Source organism: Anolis sagrei, chromosome 4, assembly GCF_037176765.1.
Source record: "Anolis sagrei isolate rAnoSag1 chromosome 4, rAnoSag1.mat, whole genome shotgun sequence".
Taxonomy (NCBI): Eukaryota; Metazoa; Chordata; class Lepidosauria; order Squamata; family Dactyloidae; genus Anolis; species Anolis sagrei.
In genome coordinates, this window is record NC_090024.1 from 33,702,038 (window position 1) to 33,725,745 (window position 23,708).

The 23,708-nt window shown below is 41.3% G+C and overlaps 2 protein-coding genes across 6 annotated transcripts in view; both read right to left on the reverse strand.

Annotated features, from left to right (window-relative positions):
• The window catches only part of LOC132773507 (neural-cadherin-like), a 54,020-nt gene extending 36,744 nt beyond the window's left edge, over positions 1-17,276 (reverse strand). For all 5 annotated transcript variants that reach the window (XM_060772753.2, XM_067467348.1, XM_067467350.1 and 2 more), the window contains exons 1-8: positions 16,515-17,276; positions 6,330-6,524; positions 5,529-5,754; positions 3,518-3,722; positions 2,349-2,460; positions 1,809-2,058; positions 980-1,122; positions 114-286 (exon numbers count right to left, since the gene is read on the reverse strand). In XM_060772753.2, the coding sequence (XP_060628736.2) occupies positions 114-286; positions 980-1,122; positions 1,809-2,058; positions 2,349-2,460; positions 3,518-3,722; positions 5,529-5,754; positions 6,330-6,524; positions 16,515-17,250 (2,040 nt within the window). In that variant the 5' untranslated portion in view covers positions 17,251-17,276. The remainder of the gene's footprint in view (positions 1-113; positions 287-979; positions 1,123-1,808; positions 2,059-2,348; positions 2,461-3,517; positions 3,723-5,528; positions 5,755-6,329; positions 6,525-16,514) is intronic.
• Positions 17,277-19,932: 2,656 nt separating this feature from the next.
• The window catches only part of DPY19L4 (dpy-19 like 4), a 35,479-nt gene continuing 31,703 nt past the window's right edge, over positions 19,933-23,708 (reverse strand). The window contains exon 19 of the mRNA XM_060775619.2: positions 19,933-23,702. Coding sequence (XP_060631602.2) covers positions 23,538-23,702 — 165 coding nt within the window. The 3' untranslated portion in view covers positions 19,933-23,537. The remainder of the gene's footprint in view (positions 23,703-23,708) is intronic.

The following is a 23,708-nucleotide window of genomic DNA, read 5'->3' on the forward strand; positions in this document are numbered from 1 at the left end:
ACTATCAAGCACAAAAGAGAGCAAACATTGCCCCACATTAACCAACCAACTCTCAAATTATTGCTAACAAAAGAATCTTGAAAACCAGCAAAGTTTGCAGTCAATCGCCTCACCTCTCTGAAGATAGGCTTATTGTTGTTGATGTCATTAATCCCCACCACAACTTCAGCAAAGCTGCTAAGAGATCTTGGCCCACCGGAGGTATTGTCATCTATAGCAGAGATATTTAAAACATATTCTGGTCCCTTCAGTTTAGGCACAGGGTTTCTACGAAGTCGAAGGATCCCTAGATTTAGGAGAAGGGAGATACGGAGGTTATTGCACATATGAGAGTAACAGGCAGGGTCAGATTTAACATCTAGATGTTAAAGTCTACTTCTTAGTTACTGTGGAAATCCATAAACCAGCTTTTCCTACCCTAAAATCATAGAATTGCAAGAGACCTCATGGACCATCCAGTTCAACCCTCTGCCAATAAGCAGGAGAATTGCATTCAAAGCACCCCCAACAGATGGCCATCTAGCCTCTGTTTAAAAGCCTCCAAAAAAAGGAGCCTCCACCACAACCTGGGGCAGAGAGTTCCACTGCTGAACGGCTCTCACAGTCAGGAAGTTCTTCCTAATGTTCAGATGGAATCTCCTTTCTTGTAGTTTGAAGTCATTGTTCCGCATCTAGTCTCCAGGGCAGCAGTAAACAAGCTTGCTCCCTCCTCCCTATGACTTCCCCTCACATATTTATACATGGCTATCATGTCTCCTCTCAGCCTTCCCTGATGTCTCTCACAGCATACAGCCAAGCATATCTGCAAGTATGCGGAGTTTGGAAACTTGAGATCTTCTGTGAAAGCCTTTCTTTCCATTCTACCACCTTAAAAAGTATACCTGCAGAAAAGGCCTTCTCCATGGGTGCTTCCAGGCTCTAGAACTCCCTCCCAAGAGAGGTTCTCTTTCCTATCTTCCTCACCCAGGAATTGGCTCACCTTTGCGGCTATCCAGTTCAAAATTGCCTTCTTCATTGCCACCACTAATTAAGTACATCACTCCATCTCCATCAGGATCTTTTGCAAGGACAGTGGCTACTAATGTACCCGGTCCAGCATCTTCTGAGAGGAAAGTTTCATAGCTGATACAAGGAAAAAAGAATCACTTTCTAATTACTAATTTAATTAACAACATCCTGCTAAATCGAGGTACATTTAATTTTTTTAATGACTAGTTCAATAAGTCTGCTTCTTATGCAAGCTCCTTGAACAAAGTTTGATTTATATGAATATATTGAATATCATAGAATTGCTATCAAAATGCCTAGAGAAAATCTCTAGGTCTTCACTGGAAACATTTAGCAGAAGTTGGCCATTAAATCAACCATTAATTTGACCACTGAATTCATTTGGTCAATGCAATAAGTTGGCCATTAAATTTCTCTGTAGACCTAGAGAAATTTAGACCTAGGCATTTTCTAGGCATTGTAGACTTAGGCATTTTCTAGGTCCTCCACAATGATTCTATGATATGCTTCTGCAAGAAACCAAAAACATTGTTAATTTCAGGTACAAAAAAACAGCTTCAAGACTATAGAAAAATAATTCCAACATGCCTATGCACCTAGTTTTTCATAAAATCCTTTAAGTATGTTTTGTAATTAGACCATTGATTTAGAATTTGCTCATTGTTCCAAATCAGTATCAGTTTTGGACTTATCAGCTGTTTTGGTGTCTCTAAGTAGTACCAATGGGATAATACTGACTACACAGAATTAGCACAGGCAGTTGGGAGGAAAACACATGAAAATATAAGCATTCTCCTTACACAGACTGAGAGAACACCGGAGCTTCGTCGTTCACATTAGCCATGCGGATGCGCACCGAGGCAGTCCCTGTCCGAGCTGGATGCCCCTGGTCAACAGCGATGACGACAAATTCATACATGTGGTTTGATTGCTCAAAGTTCAGTTGTTGGTTGGAACTGATGACACCATCAGGTGTGATGGAAAAATCGGCAGTTTGAAGGAAATAGATGATCTCAGAATTGGAGCCAGAGTCACAGTCTGTTGCAAGAACTAAAGTCAGGAACATTGCGAAAGAATAAAGCCAGGAGGAAAGATGGGCTGAATTATACAGTGTTGCAACAACAGTGTTTTTCAAGCTGTCTGAAATAGAGAGCAGTCAACTTTTATCTTCAATGTGCCAGGGATGGGTACTCTACCTGTGCCCACTGGCGACAATAAATATTTTGTTCTTTTAAAAATGCTTGGGACCAGTGATCTTGGGTGTTGGGATACCTACATTTTCATATATACATCATGAGATATATTGGATATGGAACTCACGTCTAAACAAAACATCTTACCTTGCAGTAAAGATGTCCCTATAGGAATGGATTCTAGAATATTTTCCTGACTATAAATGGATTGCTGAAATTCTGGAAAACAGTCATTTTCATCTGTGATATGAACAATAACCTGCATGAGGCAGGAGAAGGAAATTATTTTACTGATACAAAAAACAGAAAACAACCCTTTTATATATTAGAATATCCAATGTCTCACCTTTAGAACAGAATAACAATAAAAAACACTATGATAATTATACAGTTACATTTAATTTCAGATTTAAACATATGTAAACATAAATAATAAATCAACAAGAAAAGGTAATGGAAGGTACTTTAGGGTGTATTTGTTGGATCTTTGTGTGTTTGTGTGTGTGGCAAGCACATAGAAGCAAAGCTGGCATTCTGAGGCATCTGAACTGATGTCATGTCATTTCTGCTCACCGCTTAAAGCCCTAAAAGGGGTTCTGGGGTGTTCTGGGCATGGTTTTGGGTCAGAAAACAAACTAAAAAAATCACCCAAAGTTTTGAAAAAATGAAGAGGGAGGTTTCAGGTTTCTTTGGGAAACTGCAAGGTACCTCTGAATTGCATGCAACTTTTTGATCATTTGTTTTGGTTTTTTATGGACAATGAACAACAGTCATATTGAGCAGACAGAAGGAGAATTCCACATATTGTACCACTGTGAATGTTACTGTTGGTTGACATTTGGAAAGCACTGTGCAACAGTGCATCAAGCTACAAAGTCTTTAAGTGCACATTTCATGCAGCTATCCAATATAATAAGTTCAAAATGGAAACAGAATGTAACTGGGTTGCTAATTATTTACACTGTGTGGTACTGATGAAGTTTTCAGCCAGTGTGTAGTTTAATCCCAAGAGGAATACCACAAGAAGTGCCATAAAGTGAAAGTTTTCTTCTTCTATTTCTTAATGTATGGCTGATCACTCATCAAAACCTACCCTGCTTTTAAGGACAGCTCCATGCAACCATTTTAACATGCAAACCGCCATATTGCCATGAACAGATAATCAGATTTCAACCATGGAAATCAACTGGGTAACCTTTGGTAAGTCACACATTCTGAGCCCCAGAACACCCTTGTGATAGGTTTGGATCGCTTTAAGTCATCAATCTATTGAAGACACACAAAAACAACAACAAAAGTGTTAAAACAGACTATACCTCAGTTACACTGCTGAGCAAACTTTCTGCTTCCATGGCCTTCACTAAGAAATGGTAGAGATGATGTTCACTCTCATAATCCACTGCATGAGTCAAGCTGAGCTCACCAGTTTCTTGGTCCATGCTGAACAGGCCACTGGGATTCATCAGCAGAGTGTAAGAGATAGGTTGGTTCTGGAAAGAGACAGCTTCAATGTCTGCCACCCTGAGAAGGAGGGGGAAACCACTCTTATTGAGACATGAGTAAGAGTTGGAAGATGCAAAGTAGGTTCCCCTCCCAAGGAACTAGCCATGTTGCAACTTCCAAATCTTGGAAAGCTTACATATTGCAATACTACTCCCAGAATCCACCAGTTAGAAGCAATTGTGGTCCAAAAAGTCAAAGTTTTCAGAGGTTTTTTTATTAAAAAAATAGATTCTTCATTTTTGCTCCTCATTTTTATGCCTCCCATATATCAGATTTAATAGAATATGTAAATAATGCAACTTTTATGTTTCTGCAGCTGCTGATTGTACCAGAAAAGAAGAAGAAACCAGTGCAACCTCTAAATACATGATGGTGTATTTATGGTGGCTCCCATAAAGGAAGAGTGATGAATCCATTCCAGGTTTGAGTTGGAACTCTGAAAGAGCTAGCCTTATCTCTTACATTTTGTCACTCTAGCTACAGAAGGGAATGATTCCTTTTTATCAGAGTTTAGATATAGTATTCACACTGACTTGTGGATATGTGAAGCTAAGTTTTTAAGGTTGAGTTTTTGGCTGAAATGTCTAGACTTATACCAGAGTATATAGGGTAATCATAATGGCTATATAATATTGATATTGCACTATGTATAGCTGTGAAACTGTGCAGTGAAGAAAAATGAAAGGAAGAAAATTAAAAATGTGGTGCTAGAATAAGTTCTACAGATACTGCAGACTGCAAGTAAAGGTGTCAGTGGGATTTGGTGTCTTTTTTTGGGCGAGTAAACTTATTAACAAAAGACCCTCCTTATAAATGTACAGCAGAGTAACTTATTAGCAGCAGCGTGACCCAGCACCTGTAGCCTAAAATGATAACAAGAACAAAAACACAGAGACCAATGTTACCTCTTCAATAGGAGGCTTTTCATTATAATAAAATGACTGCAGTATTTACAACAACAAGGTTTTCACAACATAAATAAAGTTCTTTATACTTCCTTCTTTGCTTCCACGAGTTTTTTTATACTTCCTTCTTTGCTTCCATGCTGGGCTTCTTTCTTATTCAGATAAACAGCTTCTCACACCAAAGTTATACAGGAGCTTCACACAGTAGCTTTTTACACAGCAGCCTTCACACTAAAGCTTCATACACAATGACCTTCAACCTGGGGCTCCTCTCACCGAAACTTCTCACACCAGGCCTACTCATACTGAGGCCAATAACACTGAGTCTTACCTCACACTGAGGCCTTTCTCCCACTAAGATAAACTAACACTGGGGCCTACTACACTACATGCACACCTGCTAATATTGAACGGCAGCTTTTGCTGAGTTATTGTATCAATTTAACCCTTTCAGTGGTTGACTCAATTTTTTGTAATTAAAAATACCTAGTTAATATTTAATATTTCTGATATATGTAAGGTATTTATGCAACAAAACTAGAAGGTATTTTAATACTACTAGCCATGATGGCAATATAATACTTAAAACTTCAATGTCAATTGCAAGAGAACACAAACAGAAGGGTGCTGTTGCATACATATCCTGCCAGTGGGCTTCCCTCATTGGCAGCTGTATGGTCATGGTGGGACAAGATCACTAGTCTGGTCCAGCTCAGCTCTTCACATTCAGTCTCACATTAAGAGCCTAAATAGCCCAGAAGGGGAGTCACATTTAAAATGGAAGACAGCAAGGTAAACCAAAAATGTATTCTGCTTCCACAACGCTTATTTCCTGCATTGGTACAATAGACTTAAATGAGTAAACTTTTTATAAGTTTTGGACAAGGGTTCTCTCGCCCCTTTCACTGTGACCACTCACCTCTCATTTGCAGGAGTATTCTCTGGGATAAACACACTGTAGGACATATTTGTGAACTGTGGAGGCCTGGACCCAGCCAGGATGGAAATGAAGGCATAGGGGCTTTTGCTACCATATTCATCAATGGCCAAGACAGTGACCACATACTCCTGGTTCAAAGTTAAAGGCAAGCCAGTGGTCAATAGGGCACCTGTATCCGTATCTATATCAAAGCGTTCTTCACCACCTGTTGAGTGAAATGTTAACAAAAGATAAATCACAAATTATGGGAAAGTGTTTGTCATCATCTTGTATAATTTTTATAATTTCCCACCTTTCCTCTGCTTGATAAGTTTCCTCGTTTTATTGCTCTTATCATATGTGTCTCCCCATTGAGTGCAAAGATGGAAAACGTGTATCAACCAAAATATTGTTGGACTATAGTTCCCATTAATCCCTCTCAATTGGCTTTGCTATCAGATTTCATGAGAATTGTTGTAGAATAGCATTTGGAGGCCGCACACCAGGAATGGTGAATTTTTCTAGGTAATGATTAGACTTTTTAAAAGAAAGATCTCAATTTTTCCTGCAACAGATTGAGAATTCCTTATCCAGAATTCTATTCTCTAAAATATTCCCAAATCCAAAACTGCCCAATGGGTGGCTCAGATAGTAACAACCTTGCTTATTGATGATTCAGTGAATAAAAACTTTGTTTCAAATTATTTCATTTTCAAAGTTTTTAAAAAAAATAAGCATCCAAAAATATTTTTGAAAGTAAAAGGTACAGCATCATTTAGGCAGGACAGAGCATTTGCTAACCTGCAATCAGGGCATATGATATCCCAGCACTGGAATTTTCATTGTTACTGTAATGCGCAGCAAGTTGATAGACCAAAGTGCCCGCTCGAGCTTCAGGATCAACGCGTGCCAAAAAAGGGTATGGATACATTCCCCAAGAGATGGGCTCCTCTTCCACTGCAATGACCACCACTCGACACACGTACCAGTCGCTCTCTGTAAGGTGTACAGAAAAGGTTTAAAATACAGTTAAAATAAGCAGATGTTGGACTGAAGACTTTTGAAAAACCAAGAACTTGAGATTCTGGAATAAGATTTTGACATTTTAGGAAACAAGACTTTGAAAAAGTTACTCTTTAGATTGTAACTCCCAGAATCCCTTATCTAAGCTGGCAACAGTTGGAAATAGCAACCTTCTTCAAGCCTCCAGTAGTTATTCGTTATGTATATAATTCAGATTGCTTACTGTATTGCATATGTGTGTGTCGGTATGCAGATTTTTAACAAGGTTATACATTTTCAAAGATCATAAGATCTCCAAAAGGTTATAGAGATTTCCATTTTCCAAAAGCAATTATGCCCCATATTGGAAGAATGGTAGGATACAAATAAAATTAAATATTAAATGAAATTTAAAATTCTGAGAACTGTAACCAAACCAAGCAACTTGATCAAGGTCTGCTAATACCATGCTAAGCTAAATCAGTTCAAATGCATGCCATTCTGGTAGGCTATATGTCCATTTCCTGAGGGTCTGGAGACAATTTTCTTGTCTCTCCTCATCCCAGTTTTCACAAGAGAAATATGGCTGCTACCCTTTTATTTATTTATTTATATTATTGCAAAATGTCTTCCTATCATGTCACAAAAGGCACTGTGGCCCTCACTGCAGCATGAGACTAAACTCACAGAAACCACTCTTGGAGCTCATTTACAGATTATACACAGGTCACTTCATAGCCAGAGGACAACAGCAATCACGACTGATGATAGCTGGCATGTTCCTGGGCTTCGGTTTTTATGAAACCCAATGAGCTCTAAACCCCAGCAACAAAAGGCAACAACAAAAACAACTTTCTGAACCTTGAACGGGTTTATTCTTTTCACAAACGCAGCTCACTTATAAGTGCGGCATAAAGCCTGACCATTATTTCGTTTCAGCATAACATGAATGTATCTATGTCTCCTTCCACATAGCCATATAACCCAGAATATCAAGGCAGGTTGGCTGGAAGATGCAACCTGAGGTTGTCTATGATGTGTGTAGCCACCAGTCACTATGGATGACTGACTACTGAAGACCCATTGAGGCCCCTTCCACACAGCTGACTAAAATCCCACTTTTTCTTTTTTGAACTGGAATATATGGTAGTGTGGACTCAGATAACCCAGTTCAAAGCAGATATTGTGGGATTTCCTGCCTTGTTCAATAGGATTCACTATGAGCCATGATTTCACATACCATATCTATGTGAAATCCTGGAATGTATCCCCCTTGGACATGGGGAGCAGTACTGTTTGAACATTAATAGAAAACTGCATTTAATTCACCTTTCAATGTAACTCCTGAGAAAGTTCAGATGACAAAAGAATTTGCAGTCATAAATGTCATGCTTTCATGCACCTATGGATACTGTACAACTACTTGAAAAATCTGCTCAAATTTACTTGGAGAAGCCCACCATCCCTTTGGGGAAATGCTTTGAAATGGGAGAATATGTACATTTCAGATATAAATGTGTACATCTTCAAAATGCATGCTTAGAAAACATAAGGAGAACTCCCTACAAAAAAGAAAAAATTGGTAACTGGAAAATGAAAAGCCATCCTGAGACTGACAGATGCACACCTTCCAATGTTGAAACTCAGGGTTCCAACTCTGCCTCCTGTTTCATCAGAAAAGCAAAGAAAACTCCTCCAAAAACAAATAAAGAACCCAAACCCATAACCAACCAAGCATTGCAAATTACATAATCAATACTGTCATGTGTTGTTTTCTTCCACTGAAACAAACAGTTTGATGTTGTGGCCAGGCGATTTATCAATATCGCTCAGTCACACATCACATTCCCAAAATGTCAGAGTCACAAAGCCAGCCTGGTTTTTTAACCTAAATGTTATAGTGTTAGAAACCAGGTTGCCTCCTTACATCACTGTTGGTCTGAAAGAGAAGCGGGTGAAAGTTTGAAAGCTTGCATAAAGTATTTTGTGTGCATTTCTGGTTTTGATGATTTTGGACTTTGTTGTATTTTTCTGTACTTGATATTTGCTGAGGTTTAGTTTCAGAATCCTTCGTGGATATCAAAATCCTTAGATGTTCAAATGGTATAGTAAAATAGTGTCTCTTATATAAGATGGTAACATCTAGGTTTACTTTTGTGATTTATTTGGGGCAGGGAGATAATTTTAAGTCATGGATGGATGAATCTATGGGTGCAGAATGAAAATTGGAGGATTGACTGGATGCCTACTGGATATACGAGGGGTATTTTTAAAGTAAGGTCCGTTTGAACATAAGTACACAACGAAAGTTTATTTCAAAAAAGTAAATTTATTTTCAGAAAATACATACTTCACTCTATTTTTCGACACAATTGCCAAGTTTGTTCAAACACTTATCATACCTCTGAACCAATTTTAAAATACCCTCTTCATAAAAACTTGCCGCCTGCTCCGATAACCAAGAGTTCACTGCCGTTTTCATATCGTTGTCATCATGGACGTTGTCACGGCCATCTTTGAATTGTTGTACCCACTTACGCACTTTGCTTTCACTCATAACAGTATCACCGTACACTTCACAAATCTGTCGATGAATTTCTGCAGCAGGCAGGTTCCTTGCTGACACAAACCGTATCACTGAGCGAATCTCACATGCGGCGGGTGAGTTGAAAGTCTTAAACATTTTAAAGCATGGAAAAGAACTGTACAGGTTAGCTACAGAGTGGAAACTGAGCACAGTTGTTCCCGAGGCATGCCGGTACACGACGCACGCGAACTACTAGTGTCTACAACAAAATGGGCCTTAATTAAAAAATACCCCTCGTATTTTAGGGACAATGAGTAACCAAACTCTTGATATCTCAGGTTGTTTTTGGATTCCCATTTTGATGTAAAGAAAGAAGTTGATGGAAGCCCTGTAATGCCAATCATTACAATAAATGTTTAAAATAACGTATTTGGTAAATCTCATGAAAGCTCCTTCCTGTTTCCATAAAGCAGCAGCAAGGTACAACATGCAGTTTAGGAACAGCTTTGCTTCTCAAGTATGGCAGACTCTAGGAACCCGGGATGATCAAGGAAAAGCAAACAAAGAGAGGATTTAAACAGGAGAATGGGAAAGTCCTGGGGGCCAGCAGGGAAGCTGCAGTCCTAGGAATTAAGAAGGTGGTGGCTTTTGCGCTCTTTCATAAATCAGGCAAAATTCAAAGATTAAAATAGGCTTTGTAATGATCTGTTTCCTTTGCTAATTGGCTCTGCCACATACGAAATTAGACTCCTGGCGATAGGGAGGGGCACGAGTCTTTTGCCCATTTATACAGAGAGTGTTTTGGAGAGCTCAGCACTAGGCTTGAAAGAAAGGGTAGTGAGCAGAGAGTACAGCAGTTTCCTTCCCAAATAATTTTGAAATCCTTGGGTTATAATAGTGATACATCCTCTCAAACAAAATGTGCAGACAGCATTGTTGAAATTGTTGAGAGCAGTACTAAATCATGTTTGCCCGACATACACAATGATGTGCAATATTGTGAGAACTTGTTTTTGCCGGAAGAGATGCAGCAGCTAAATGAACTATCAGAATTTAAAATACAGCTAAAGAAAGATCAATTTCTTCAGGCAGGTCTACCCAGTCAACTTTGAACCATGACTTTTGCATTTGCATTCTATTTTTATCTCTGAATCATGTGCTTTGGAGTATATATCTTATAGTGGTATGCTCTGATATATGTATTTTGTTGTATGTATTTTATGTTGATGTGTTCTAACTGTGTTGTACCCCACCTCAAGCCCATGGGAATAAGAGGATAACAAATAAAAGTTGTTGTTATAGTTATTTAAGCAAAATAGTTCTACAAGCAAGATACAGAAAGGACAACCCATAATAAATATCAAGTCACAGCAATTCCACAATGGAGTGAAATCTGAATGAAATGTGTTTACCTTATGCTGTTTACATATTTAATCCTCAGCCCACCTTCTCTCCTAGTATTGTGACCCAAAGCAGCTTATAAAATAAAGCAGAAACAGATAAAGCACGTGAAACTGTCACATTTATCAAGCTAGGCATAAGTCATTAACTGAGTAAGCTTGCCACCACCATTTAAGTCCTTTTAAATGTAAGTCCAGTTTACAAAAACAGCAGGAAAACTTCACGGGTTTCCACATCTGGGGTGGCCTTCAGGGATAGCTTTGTTTCTTTCCCATGCAAATTCCTCATATTCCCACAGTTCTTTACAACAAAATCCTCTGAATACACAGAGCAACACAACAACCCAAATCAATGAACATGATGCTTTCTGTAATGAGTTGCAGCTATCACAGTGGCTCATGCTTTGACTATGTAAGCAGCACTTAAGTTCAAGGGCATGCCCCTTTCGCTTGGGAATTTTGAACTTGGTTATTAGTAAGAGACAAAGCAAGAGGGAATAAAAAGTTGTAATCCTTTGATGTAGGGATACACATGTGGTTCTTCCTCCGTACGTTGTTTCCATTGAAAGAAATGTAACTGGTGCACTGCCTACAGTCATAGCATACTGAGGCCATTGCAAGCAAATCAAGCAGTAACATTGACTCCACTATGTTCTTCATGCAAAACTGACACTGGGAAGAAGCAAAGTGTGCACACACAAGTCCAAAACAGTCTTGAATTTCTCCTCATTTGTAAAATATAGTATATTTTTAGCATTTTTGAACTTTTCTGTCCCAGCCTGGCTGTAAGGTGGGTTAGATCATAAAGCTAAAGCCAGTTGCATAAAAGAGCTGAGATCAACCTTTGTAGGAGATCCTATAATGGAAACTTGAAATGAAGACGTTCAGAGACATGCCAAACTTGCTAGATGTTTGATCTGTTTCACTTTTCACTCCTTTAAAAAAAAGTAAGCTTGCAAAAGTAAGACCACTAAGGATTTGCCTATACCGTCATCCCATGGCTTTTAATCCTAGCTAGTAGAGTTTGTAGTTAGCAGTATATGTATGAAGCCAATGTGGTCATTCATAGTCCTGTAATGCATGTATGTGCTTTCTTAATCTTTAATACATTCTTCTTCATAGTGAAATTCACAAATATTTGGGAGACAGAGCTCTCCCTAATCACTAACATAACTCTCCATAAAATTGTATGCCACAACAATGTTATTAAGGTATTGTCAAAGGCTTTCATGGCCGGAATCACTAATTGCTGTAGGTTTTTTCGAGCTGTATGGCCATGGTCTAGAGGCATTCTCTCCTGACGTTTCACCTGCATCTATGGCAAGCATCCTCAGAGGTAGTGAGGTCACTACCTCTGAAGATGCTTGCCATAGATGCAGGCAAAACGTCAGGAGAGAATGCCTCTAGAACATGGCTATATAGCCCGAAAAAACCTACAACAACCCAATGTTATTAAGATTCCACGACAGATTAATATTACTATTCTATGATTAGGAAGATTATTTTTTCAGATTCCAATATCTAGAATCCTGAGGGATTCTATGAGCTGTCCTTCCCCCCCACCCCCACCCCCCAAAATTGATTTTCCATGCTCTGGCTGGACATCAATCAGACTTTCACAGTGCATTTACAAAGTTTTCTTCCTTAATTTTTCCACTGGGTTTTGTACAGGCAGGCTAACAATTTGGCAGCATCTTCATTAATCAAGCAATTACAGAAATCAAATTAGTATTTTGAAGTACACTTTATTTTGCAGTCATTAGCCAATTTCAAACTTCTATTGTTGTTGTTTTTTAGCAGTTGCCCTAGAAGAAGTGCAGCGATGACCTTGTCCTACATGATCACTGGATTTATTTCCGCCCGGAGGTTTTTGTCTTGTCAATACATTATTGGGCACAGGATGAAGCAGCTTGGTTGAGATGAACACAGGAAAAGTCATAACGGAACACTCCTTTTCAGAAAGATATATAAATATATAAAGATATATATTTAAACCACTGGCTTCACTAGCAAAATCTGCTATACTTTTCATAAACTTCTCCATAGGTCCTGCCTACGAAAAGGCTTTCCCTAGAATAATTCACAGAGCAGAGAGAGACTTAAATGTGGGAAAGGATGGGAACCTCTGCTCTGCTTCCCACACTGGGAAAACAAGATGGATTCTCTAGGATAATGGTGTTGCTAGTACACAAAAAATTGGTAGCATTAGCTATTTATCAATCCATTATGAGGTCAGGCAATTCAAAAGCAATACATTAAAATAGGAGTACCATTTTTGACATTATTAAAATGGTTTAAACAGCCACTATTTAAAATCAACTGGCTGTTAGGAATTGTGGAAGTTGAAGTCCAAAACACCTAGAGGGCCGAAGTTTGCCTATACCTGATTTAAAACCACATCTGACAATACAAAATAGGTAAATGAGTAAGACTGCATTATTTCATATAACTTTAGAGAACTGTAGTCGCTTCTCTGCTTTAATGGTGTGTGTGTGTTTAAAAGACTAGCCCTAAAGAAATTGTTTTATGTTGATTTTAAATAGTGCGTTTTACATCATGCTTTAATACACTACACATTGTCTGGGGTCATGAGATGAAAATTAAATGCTTCAAACCAGTGTTTCTCAACCTGGGGGTCAGAACCCCTGGGGAGGGGCATGAGTGGGTGTCAGAGGGGTCACCGAAGATCATCAGAAAACACAGTATTTCCTGTTGGTCATGGAGGTTCTGTATGGGGAGTTTGGCACAATTCTCTCGTTGGTGGGTTTCAGAATGGAACAGATACAGCCACTATTTAAAATCAACATAAAACGATTTCTATTTTCCCCAAACCTCACCAGTGTTCACATTTGGGCATACTGAGTTTTCAAGCCAAGTTTGGTCCAGATCCATCATTGTTTGAGTACACAGGGCTCTCTGGATGTAGGTGAACTACAACTCCAAAACTCAAGGTCAGTGCCCACCAAATCCTTCCAGAATTTCCTGTTGATCATGGGAGTTCTGTGTGCCAAGTTAGGTTTAATTCCATCATTGGTGGAGCTCAGAATGCTCTTTGATTGTAGGTAGGTAAAGGTAAAGGTTTTCCCCGACATTAAATCCCGTTGTGTCCGACTCTGGGGGATGATGCTCATCTCCATTCTAAGCCAAAGAGCCGGCATTGTTCATAGACACCTCCAAGGTCATGTGGCCGGCATGACTGCATGGAGTGCCATTACCTTCCTGCCGAAGTAGTACCTATTGATCTACTTATATTTGCATGTTTTCGAACAGCTAGGTTGGCAGAAGCTGGGGCTGTCAGTGGAAGCTCACGCCGCTCCCTGGAATCAAACCTGTGACCTTTCGGTCAACAAGTTTAGCAGCTCAGTGGTTTAACCCACTGCACCACCGGGGCTCCTCTTTGATTGTAGGTGAACTATAAATCCCAGCAACTACAACTTCCAAACGACAAAATCAACCCCCTCCCCCAACCTCGCCAGTATTCAGATTTGGGTTGCATTATTTGTGCCAAATTTGGTCCAGTAAATGAAAATACACCCTGTATATCAAATATTTACTTTAAGATTCATAAATGGCAGTTTTCAATGAAATGGCAGTTTTCAATTAGACTGAAGTTTGGTCCAAACAAACCATCACTTCCCTCCTATTGTAAACCTGCACACTGTTGACTGATACTAATAGGATTCACAGTTTCTGGAGCATTTTCCTCATTTGCTTGTGAAGCTTTGCACCGGATATCAACATTCCCTGCCTTCTTCAACCGCTTGAAACCTTTACTCAAGGCAAACTGAAATCTGACAAATGTAAAGACTGGAGAAAATCACAGTCGTTTGTAATCTGGGACCAAAACCTGGAGGAAAATTACTTTTGGGGGGGGGGGGGTCCCCTTGAGCTGTAACTTTCCCAAATTAGTGTTTACTGGGAGAAATCTGGACTGATAATTGAATGGAACTGCCTTAATAAAAAACATAGCAAAGCAAAGCAAAACAAAACAAAGCTCCCTTGCAACAGCAGAGAACTGGGGAGAAAGGTAAAAGAGTGCTTCTTACAGGCAGTCCCCAAGTAACAAACAAAATAGCTTCTGTAGGTTTGCTCTTAAGTTGAATTTGTTTGCAAGTGAGCAGCTACATTTTTAAGTCTAACTTCAGCCATATATATGGGGGGAGGGCGTGGTAAAGTTTAATGTCCCCTGACATTAAGTCTAGTCATGTCCGAGTCTGGGGGATGGTGCTCATCTCCATTTCTAAGCCAAAGAGTCAGCATTGTCCATAGACATTTCCAACGTTATGTGGCCAGCATGACTGCATGGAGTACCGTTACCTTCCTGCCGAAGCGATAACTATTGATCTACTCATATTTGCATGTTTTCGAACTTCTAGGTTGGCAGGAGCTGGGCCTAACAGCAGGAGTTCACCCCACTCCCCGGATTTGAACCGCGAATCTTTCGGTCAGCAAGTTCAGCAGCTCAGCGGTTCAACTCACTATGCCACTGGGGGCTGATATATATATTAAAGGTTTCCCATGACATTAAGTCTAGTCCTGTTTGACTCTGAGCAGTGGTGCCCATCTCCATTTTGAAGCCAAAGAAATGGCATTGTCTGTAGACACCTCCAAGATTATGTGGCCAGCATGACTGCATGGAGCACTATTACCTTCCCGCAGTAGTAGTACCTATTGATCTATTCACATTTGCATGTTTTTGAACTGCTAGGTTGGCAGAAGCTGGGCCTAACAGTGGGAGCTCATCTTGCTCCCCGGATTCGAATCACCAATCTTTTGGTCAGCCAGTTCAGCAGATCAGAAATTCAACCCGCTACGCCACCAGGGTATATATCTTTTAGTTTTAGATAGCACAGAAACCCCTGTGGTGTCTCTATGGATGTCTGTGACCCTGTTCAGAATATCTCACCTCACTTTCTATCCCTGTGATAATTGGATCTTCAAAAATCTCACTTCCTGTGGAAACGGGGATTGGTGAGAAAGCTTCAGTAGAGACACCTTTTCCCCATGACAAGGGGAAGAAGAAGAGGAGATGGAGGGAGAGGAGGAGGAAGAAGGAGAAGAAGAGGTGAGAGAGGAGATGGAGGGAGAGGAGCTGATGGAGGGAGAGGAGAAGAAAGGAGAAGAAGAAAATGGGAGGAGGAGAAGGGAGAAGGGGAGGAAGTAGAAGAGGAAGAAAGAGAGCAGGAAGAAGGAGAAGAAGAGGAGGCGATGGAGGGAGAGGAGGAGAAGAAGGAAAATAGGAGGAGGAGATGGAAAGGAGAAGAGGAAGAAGATGGGATGGAGGGAGAGGAGGAGGAGGAAGAGAAGAAAGAAGAGGAGGAGGGAGAAGGAGAAGAAGAGAAGATGGAAAGGAGAAGGAAGGAGAAAGAGAAGATAAGGAAGAAAAAGATGAAAAGGATATGGAGGGAGAGGAGGAGGAGAAGGAGGAAGGAGGGGAAGAGAGGAAGAAGAAATGGAGGGAGAGGAAGGAGAAGAAGAGGAAGAGAAGAAAGAAAAGGAAGAGAGGGTAAAGAGGAAGGAGGGAGAAGGAGAAGAGATGGAGAGGAGGGAAAAGGAGAAGAAGAGGAAGAAGAACAGGAGATGGAGGGAGACGGAGAGGAGGAAGGAGGGGAAGAGAGGAAGAAGAGATGGAGGGAGAGGAGGAGGAGAAGGAGAAGAAGAGGAGAAGATGGAGAGGAGGAGGAAGAAAAGAAAGAAAAAGAGGGAAGGGTAAAGAGAAGAAGGGGAGGAAGAAGAGGAAGAATAGGAGAAAGAGAAGAAAGAAAAGGAGGAGAGGGGAAAGAGGAGGAGGAAGAAGGGGAAGGCGGCACATCCCTCCGGGCAGATAACCATCCAGCCTCTCCGAAAAGATTCATCCTAGAGTTGGAAGGGATCCCCAAGGGCCACCCGGTCCAACCCCATTCTGCCGTGCAGGAGGACACCATCAAAGCCCTCCTGACTTCAGAAGGAGACTCAGAGAGCTGGAAGCGACCCCAAGGGCCACCCAGCCCAACGCCTCCCTCCCGAGAGAAGCCCCCCCCCCGCAACCCTCCGTGGCGCCCCTCCCGGCGGCCTGACCTTCCCCGTGGGCGCGGTGGACCTTGATGCGCACCTCGGCGCGTCCCCCCCTGTCCAGGGCGCTGCTGAGGGAGAGGCGCCCGCTGCCGGGGTCGAGCTGGAGGGGGAAGGAGGCGGCGGGGCTGGAGGGGGCGTCCATCTCGAACCAGCTCCCGTCCTCCTCGAAGCCGGGCACGGTGAAGATGGGCTCCCCGGGCGGCGCCCCGACGGGCACGCGGACCTTGTAGAGGGGCCCGCGGGGCTGGAGGAGGGCGCGGGCGGGGCGCGGACGGCTCCCCCTCCTCTCCCTTTCTTGTTCTCTTTCCCTTTCCTTCCGACGGCTGGGCTTGACGGCGACTTCCCAGCGGCGCAGGCGCATTGGCCTCCCCCGGTCGCGGGCCGAGGCCCAGAGGCTGAGCCGCCGCAAGCCCAGCAAGGAGCCCACGGCCAGCACTTGCCCGCTGCCGGGCACCACGAAGAGGCGCCTCTGCCTGGGCGCCCAGTACGTCAGCCGAGCGTCAGCCCCTCTCGCCCGAAGGCGCGCCACTTCCGAGCCCAGCGGAGCCATCTCGTCCACCTCCAGGGCCCTCGGCGGGGGCGGCGGAGGAAAGAAGCGCGGCCGGTGGTCGTTGCGGGCTGAGACCGGCATTTCAGAGTGAAGGGCGACGAGGAGGAGGAGGAGAGTTTGGCTCAAGCGCCTCATCGTCCTCAAGACGAAGTTCTTCCCTCTTTGGAGAGTCAACGCGACTGAGGACATCCGACGGCTCGCATTGATTCCACGTGGAGGGCGTGGCCAGAGCGGTACAAGCCCCGCCCCCTTTCTGCCTAGCGCGCCAACCAGAAGAAGGGAGCAGGGGTTTTTTGAGGTATTGATCCAGTGGGTCTTTGAAGGTTTTTCGGGCTGTATGGTCCTGTTATTGTTTTTAGAAGTATTCTCTCCTGACGTTTCGCTGCATCTGCGGCAAGCATCCTCAGAGGTTGTGAGGTTTGTTGGAAACAGAAAAATGGGTTTATATATCTGTGGAAGGTCCTGGGTGGGAGAAAGAACTCTTGTCTGTTGGAGGTAGGTGTGAATGTTTCAATTGGCCACCTTGATTAGCATTGATGGCCTGACAGGTTTTAGGTATGGCTTGTTACTGCCTGGGAAAATTCCTTTGTTGAGAGGTGATTAGGTGTTCCTGATTGTTTCTTGTCTGGAGTTCCCCTGTGTTTGGCACGAATACTCAATATGCCCAAATGTGAACACTGGTGGAGTTTGGGGGAAATAGACCTTGACATTTGGGAGTTGTAGTTGCTAGGATTTCTAGTTCACCTGCAATCAAAGAGGATTCTGAACTCCAGCAACTATGGATTTGGGCCAAACTTCCCTCACAGAAACCCCATGACCAACACATGATTTGTAGAAAGTGTTGACCCTTTACCTCCCCCACAGTGTAGGAAAAATAATTTGAACCATTTTCCCCAGAACTCCCCACCACAGCCATGAGGAATGAGGAGCGCTAAAGCTATAATCCAAAACTGTGATTTTTAAAATATATTTTGACCTTACCTACCTTACTTCCAATTTGATTTCCAATATTGTTTTGATTGAACAATTGACAGTTTTCTTGCACTTAAAATTCAAAAAACTTTCAGACTTTTCTACAAGCGTGATCACTGGAAGGGTTTGGTGGGCATTGACCTTGTGTTTTGGAGTTGTAGTTCACCTACATCCAGAGAGCACTGTGGACTCAAACAATGATGGATCTGGACCAAACTTGGCACGAAAACTCAATATGCGCAAATGTGAACACTGGTGGAATTTGGGGGAAATAGACCTTGACATTTGGGAGTTATAGTTGCTAGGATTTATAGTTCACCTACAATCAAAGAGGATTCTGAACTCCCGCAATTATGGATTTGGGCCAAACTTCCCTCACAGAAACCCCATGACCAACAGAAAATACTGGAAGGATTTGGTGGGCATTGACCTTGTGTTTTGGAGTTGTACTGTAGTTCACCTACATCCAGAGAGCACTGTGGACTCAAACAAAGATGGATCTGGACCAAACCTGGCACGAATACTCAATATGCCCAAATGTGAGCACTGGTGGATTTTGGGGGAAATAGACCTTGACATGTGGGAGTTGTAGTTGCTGGGATTTATAGTTCACCTACAATCAAAGAGAGTTCTGAACTCAACTATGGATTTGGGCCAAACTTCACTCACAGAAACCCCATGACCAACAGAAAATACTGGAAGGGTTTGGTGTGCATTGACCTTAAGTTTTGGAGTTGTAGTTCACCTACATCCAGAAAGAACTGTGGTCTCAAACAATGATGGATCTGGACTAAACTTGGCACGAAAACTCAATATGCTCATATTGGAGGAAATAGACGTTGTCATTTGGGAGTTGTAGTTGCTGGGATCTATAGTTCACCTACAATCAAAGAGAATTCTGAACTTCACCAACAATGGAATTGAGCTAGTCTTGGCACTCAGAACTCCCATGACCCACAGAAAATACTGGAAGGGTTTGCTGGGCATCAACCTTGAGTTGTGGAGTGTTAGCTCACCTACATCCAGAGCAGGCTGAATGGCTTTTGGTGGGAGGATTTGCAGTCTATATCCAAAAAAAAGAAGAGAAGGACAGGCGGAGAGATCTTCGGCCTTCTCTGCCAAAGGGGTTCCCAAGACCATCAGGAACAAGGCGTTTGCAGAGTGATGGCTGAGACCGGTAATTGACTACGGTATTGACCACAATGTATGGACTGAGGTGGTCATTGTTTTTATCCTGGTGAATGTTTTAGTATGCTTTTTATCTGATATGTATTTTTAACTTATTGTTTATATATGGTGTTTTAAAGGTTTGTTTGTAAGCATTAAATACTTGCTGTTAGCTGGTCTGAGTCCCTCTACGGAGGTAGAGAAGATTGGGATACAGAAGTTTTAAATAATAAATAAATAAATAAATAAATATGTGTATTGTCGAAGGCTTTCATGGCCGGAATCACTCAGTTCTTGTGGGTTTTTTCGGGCTATATGGCCATGTTCTAGAGGCATTTCTCCTGACGTTTCGCCTGCATCTATGGCAGGCATCCTCAGAGGATGCCTGCCATAGATGCAGGCGAAACGTCAGGAGAAATGCCTCTAGAACATGGCCATATAGCCCGAAAAAACCCACAAGAACTGAGAAATAAATATGTGTTTTATTTTGGTCTTTGGTGGCCCCTCTGAAACCCCCCTCGCAACCCCCCCAGGGTCCCGACCCCCAGGTTGAAAACACTGGCCTAATAGATCAAAAGTGGGCGAAATGGTTGAGCAGGTTGTTTATTATGCCACCAAGATTTACTTTTATAGAGGAGAGAAAGGATATTTAACCTTATTAAAATGAAAAGACAAAACTTCACCTGTTCAACAATACAAGTGAAAAAAAATACTTGCAAGGAGTGTAAAGCGTTTCATTTGCTTCTTTAATAAAAGTTTACAAGGCACATTTTCCCAACTGGATGAACATTGCAGCAACAAGTTGGACTCTTTTCCATATTTAAGAACTACAATCATTTCTTCTTTCATTAGAACCACAGCAGGTATGCATGACAAACAGCTACTTTGGGCAAAGTATCCAAATCTCATTGCCTCCAAAGTCTGCACGTTATACAAAATATAAATACAAATAAAAACTTCCAACATGAGATCTGTAAGTCCAACTCTCAATGATTTGTAGAAAGTGCTGACCCTTTACCTCCCCCACAATGTAGGAAAAATAACTTGAACTATTTTCCCCAGAACTCCCCACCACAGCCATGGGGACTGAGGGGCACTGGAGCTATAATCCAAAACTGTGATTTTTATAATATATTTTGATCTTATCTACTGACTTCTAGTTTGATTTCCAATATTGTTTTGATTGAACAATTGACAGTTTTCTTGCACTTAAAATACAAAAATAAAAATAAAAAATCAGACTTTTCTACAAGCGTGATCACCACAAGCTACATCACTACTTAGATCAGGGTGATGTTGGTGGACTATAGTTCGAATTAAGATACTGACAAGAGGTCAGGTTTATCTTCAGTGTGGAATATTTCTCTACAAGTGCTAACACGTGGACATTCATGGCTCTCTAGAAATCAGTGGTTCCCAACCTGTGGGTTCAGACCTGGGGACCCAGAGGTTGAGAACCACTGCGTTACATCTTTCCACCTTCTCATCAACACCAATGCATATGTCAATGGTTCTCAACCCCAGGTGTTTTAGCCTACAATTCCCAGAAATTAGGATTTCTGGGAGTTGAAGGCCAAAACATCTGGGGACTCACAGGTTGAAAACCACTGCTCTAAATCATTTAAATGAATCATCTGGTTGTAGAAAAGACACAGCTCTCATTGGACATGATTATGGTAGTAAGATGGGTACCACAATGTTTGAGGTTTCACCCCATGCTCCATACTCCGCATTGAATTAATATTGAAAGCAGTGGTGTCCAACCTTTGGTCCTCCTGGAGGACTTCAGCTTCCAGAACTTCTGACCATTGGACAAGGTGGCCAGGCTTGTGCAAGGTGGAGTCCCAGACACCTGGAGGGCCACAGGTTGGACACCACTAACCTAAAGGGAGCCTATCTCAACAGCTGATATCTGACCATGTTTAGAGTAGAACTGCTAAGGTTGAAGAGGTAAAGGAAATTCAGAATTAAGTAGTGGGGAAAAACTGAATATATGGTCATTAGAAGCCACATAGCAAGAAATGCTTGCCAATGTCCATTTGTGCCACTCTATTGGTTCAGCACACCAGACACAATGGTTATCTGTGGCCTGTCTGACATGAGCATCATCCCATCACTGCAGGATGGGTCCACACATACATACATCACTATTTGGACAAAGGACTACCAGTGACAAATTCAGAAGGAGTTTAGCCCTATACTTAAAAAAAGAAAAAGTCCACCCAGCACCATTTCTAGCGACACAAAATAATACACAAAACTAACTTCCCTTGCCAAAGTGCTTTTGTTGACCTTGTTGACCTTCGCAGCTACAGAAATATTCCCATCAGAGACACTTCCAAAACGACTGTCTAGAAACACATCAATTACAAAAGTTGGTTTTACATTGAGTCTTCCAACAGTACTTCATATATATATATCTTTTCCATAATCACGATCCCATTGTGATTAAAATTCTAGAAACTTTTAAAGATTTTTATTCTATGCGAGACAAGGCAGAATTTTAAATTTAACTAAAAAATTGAAATCAGTCAAATTGAGCGTAACAGAAGTGTTGCTTCTCCAGATTACAATTTTCAGAATATCCCAGCATGACTTATGAGGATTGTAGGGATTCTGCAAAAGTTGTACTCTGGAAAATAATTACTACACATTTTGCTCATACAGAATTGATGATAGCCATGATTAATTTACATCCCATTGGTGCCAATGGGTTCAGTCTAAGCACGACCAACTCTTCATTTAGCCTTTGGTAAGACTTGGTTCGTTTTTCAGAATTTTGCAGCCAGGTATATTGACTCACATATGGCAGATATAAAAATTAACCCATAAATAAATACCCTCAATATCAAGCGTATGGTACAAACACTTGCTTAGTACGTTTTCTCACTCTGCATGGTCATTTACATGCATCTGAAATATAAATATTTAAAGTCAGCAGGTGAATATCAGTTGTAATTTTAGACAAAAATCTCTCTCAGCAGGCACTCAGGAAATGATTTCACAGCTACACTTAAATAAAACTAGACTATGGATGAAAATGCAGAGAAATGAGCAATAAATCAAACAGATTACAAAAACAACAACAACTGAAGTGAGAATAACAACCATTTAAAAAGTAACATACAAATAAATTTCAGAAAAAAAGGACCCTCTCATAAACTGTTGCCAGCTTTGTCTTCAATCTGTGACTTCTTAGTTACAGTACATCTAAATGCAAACTGTGGAGAATGGCCACATTTGGTCTGCTATGAAAAACTATGAGATTCTTCTTTATGTTAAAGCAGGCACAGAGTCTGGTGAAATAGCTGAACTCTGCAAAAACATTAAGTTAAGCATCCTTGAATGTAAGATTCTGAGCTTTTCTTGTCTGTGGGTCAAAATGTTTATTGCAACTAGAAGACGTGACATGAAAGTGTCTGCTTAACACATTTTTTAAAAAAACCACCCATATGCACTTTGAAAGTTGTTTGGAGTATTGATTTCTCAAAACATAAACCAAAGGCGCACATTCTATTGTTTGTGCTGACTTTTTAGAGCATGATCCATGTCATTATTGATTGATTGGCCAAATATAGAATCTAATTGTGTGCTGTCAAAATCACTGACAGCTCTGGCACTGTCTTGAATCCAAAAGCAGAACATAGCCAGGATTCTTGATTGCGAAGAATCAGCCTCAGGAAAAGGACAAACTGAGATGTTTACTTTTTAGGACTATACTTTGCAGGATCTCTCAGATAGCATGATCAATCTGATCTAAAATATTATTTTCCAAAGTTCTGCGAAAACATCCTTAAACTCAAGCTCCTTTTCAACGGCTTCCCAATCCCAAGAAATGTCCATTGCCTTTTCAATTTCTATGGAAGGAGCCCAAAGCTAAAAACATGAAAGTCTATGCGCACAGCTTGAGGGTCATTCCCAACAAATCCATACATTCCCTTTCTTCTATCTAGTATAGTAAATTAATCTAGCTAAAGCTAGTAATTGCTATAAAACTGACATCGGGGGGGGGGGGGATCAATGCACATTTCAATACAAGATTAGTTAAACCACAAATGCTGTGAAGAGATTTTTGGAAAATTGGAAGACACTCATCGCTTCATTGTCATCTTCCTGGAGTGTATCTTGTATCTCTTGCCATGCTGCAGTCGGTCTGTAATTTTCCAGTCAGATATGCTAAGTAAGGGCTATTTTGCACGTATTCAATAATGTGTATCAGCTTCTGGGCAATATATATATATATAATAAAAAAAGAAAAGTTTGTAAATAGCCTCCTTGCTTTTCTGAATGCTGCAAATCAATGCAGTCTTTAAAGAGGATGCCATCTGCACGCCTTCTCAGGACTGAAAAGATATGACAGTGTTAATTTTGTATACGTAATAGGACCTGTTCCAGTACACTCGAGTGAAGTAGTTCACATAGGGAGAATAGTTCATTTTGATCTCCTGGCAAAAACGTCCGTACTTTGAGTATCCATAGCCATCATTTTCTTCATAATACACCTGGAA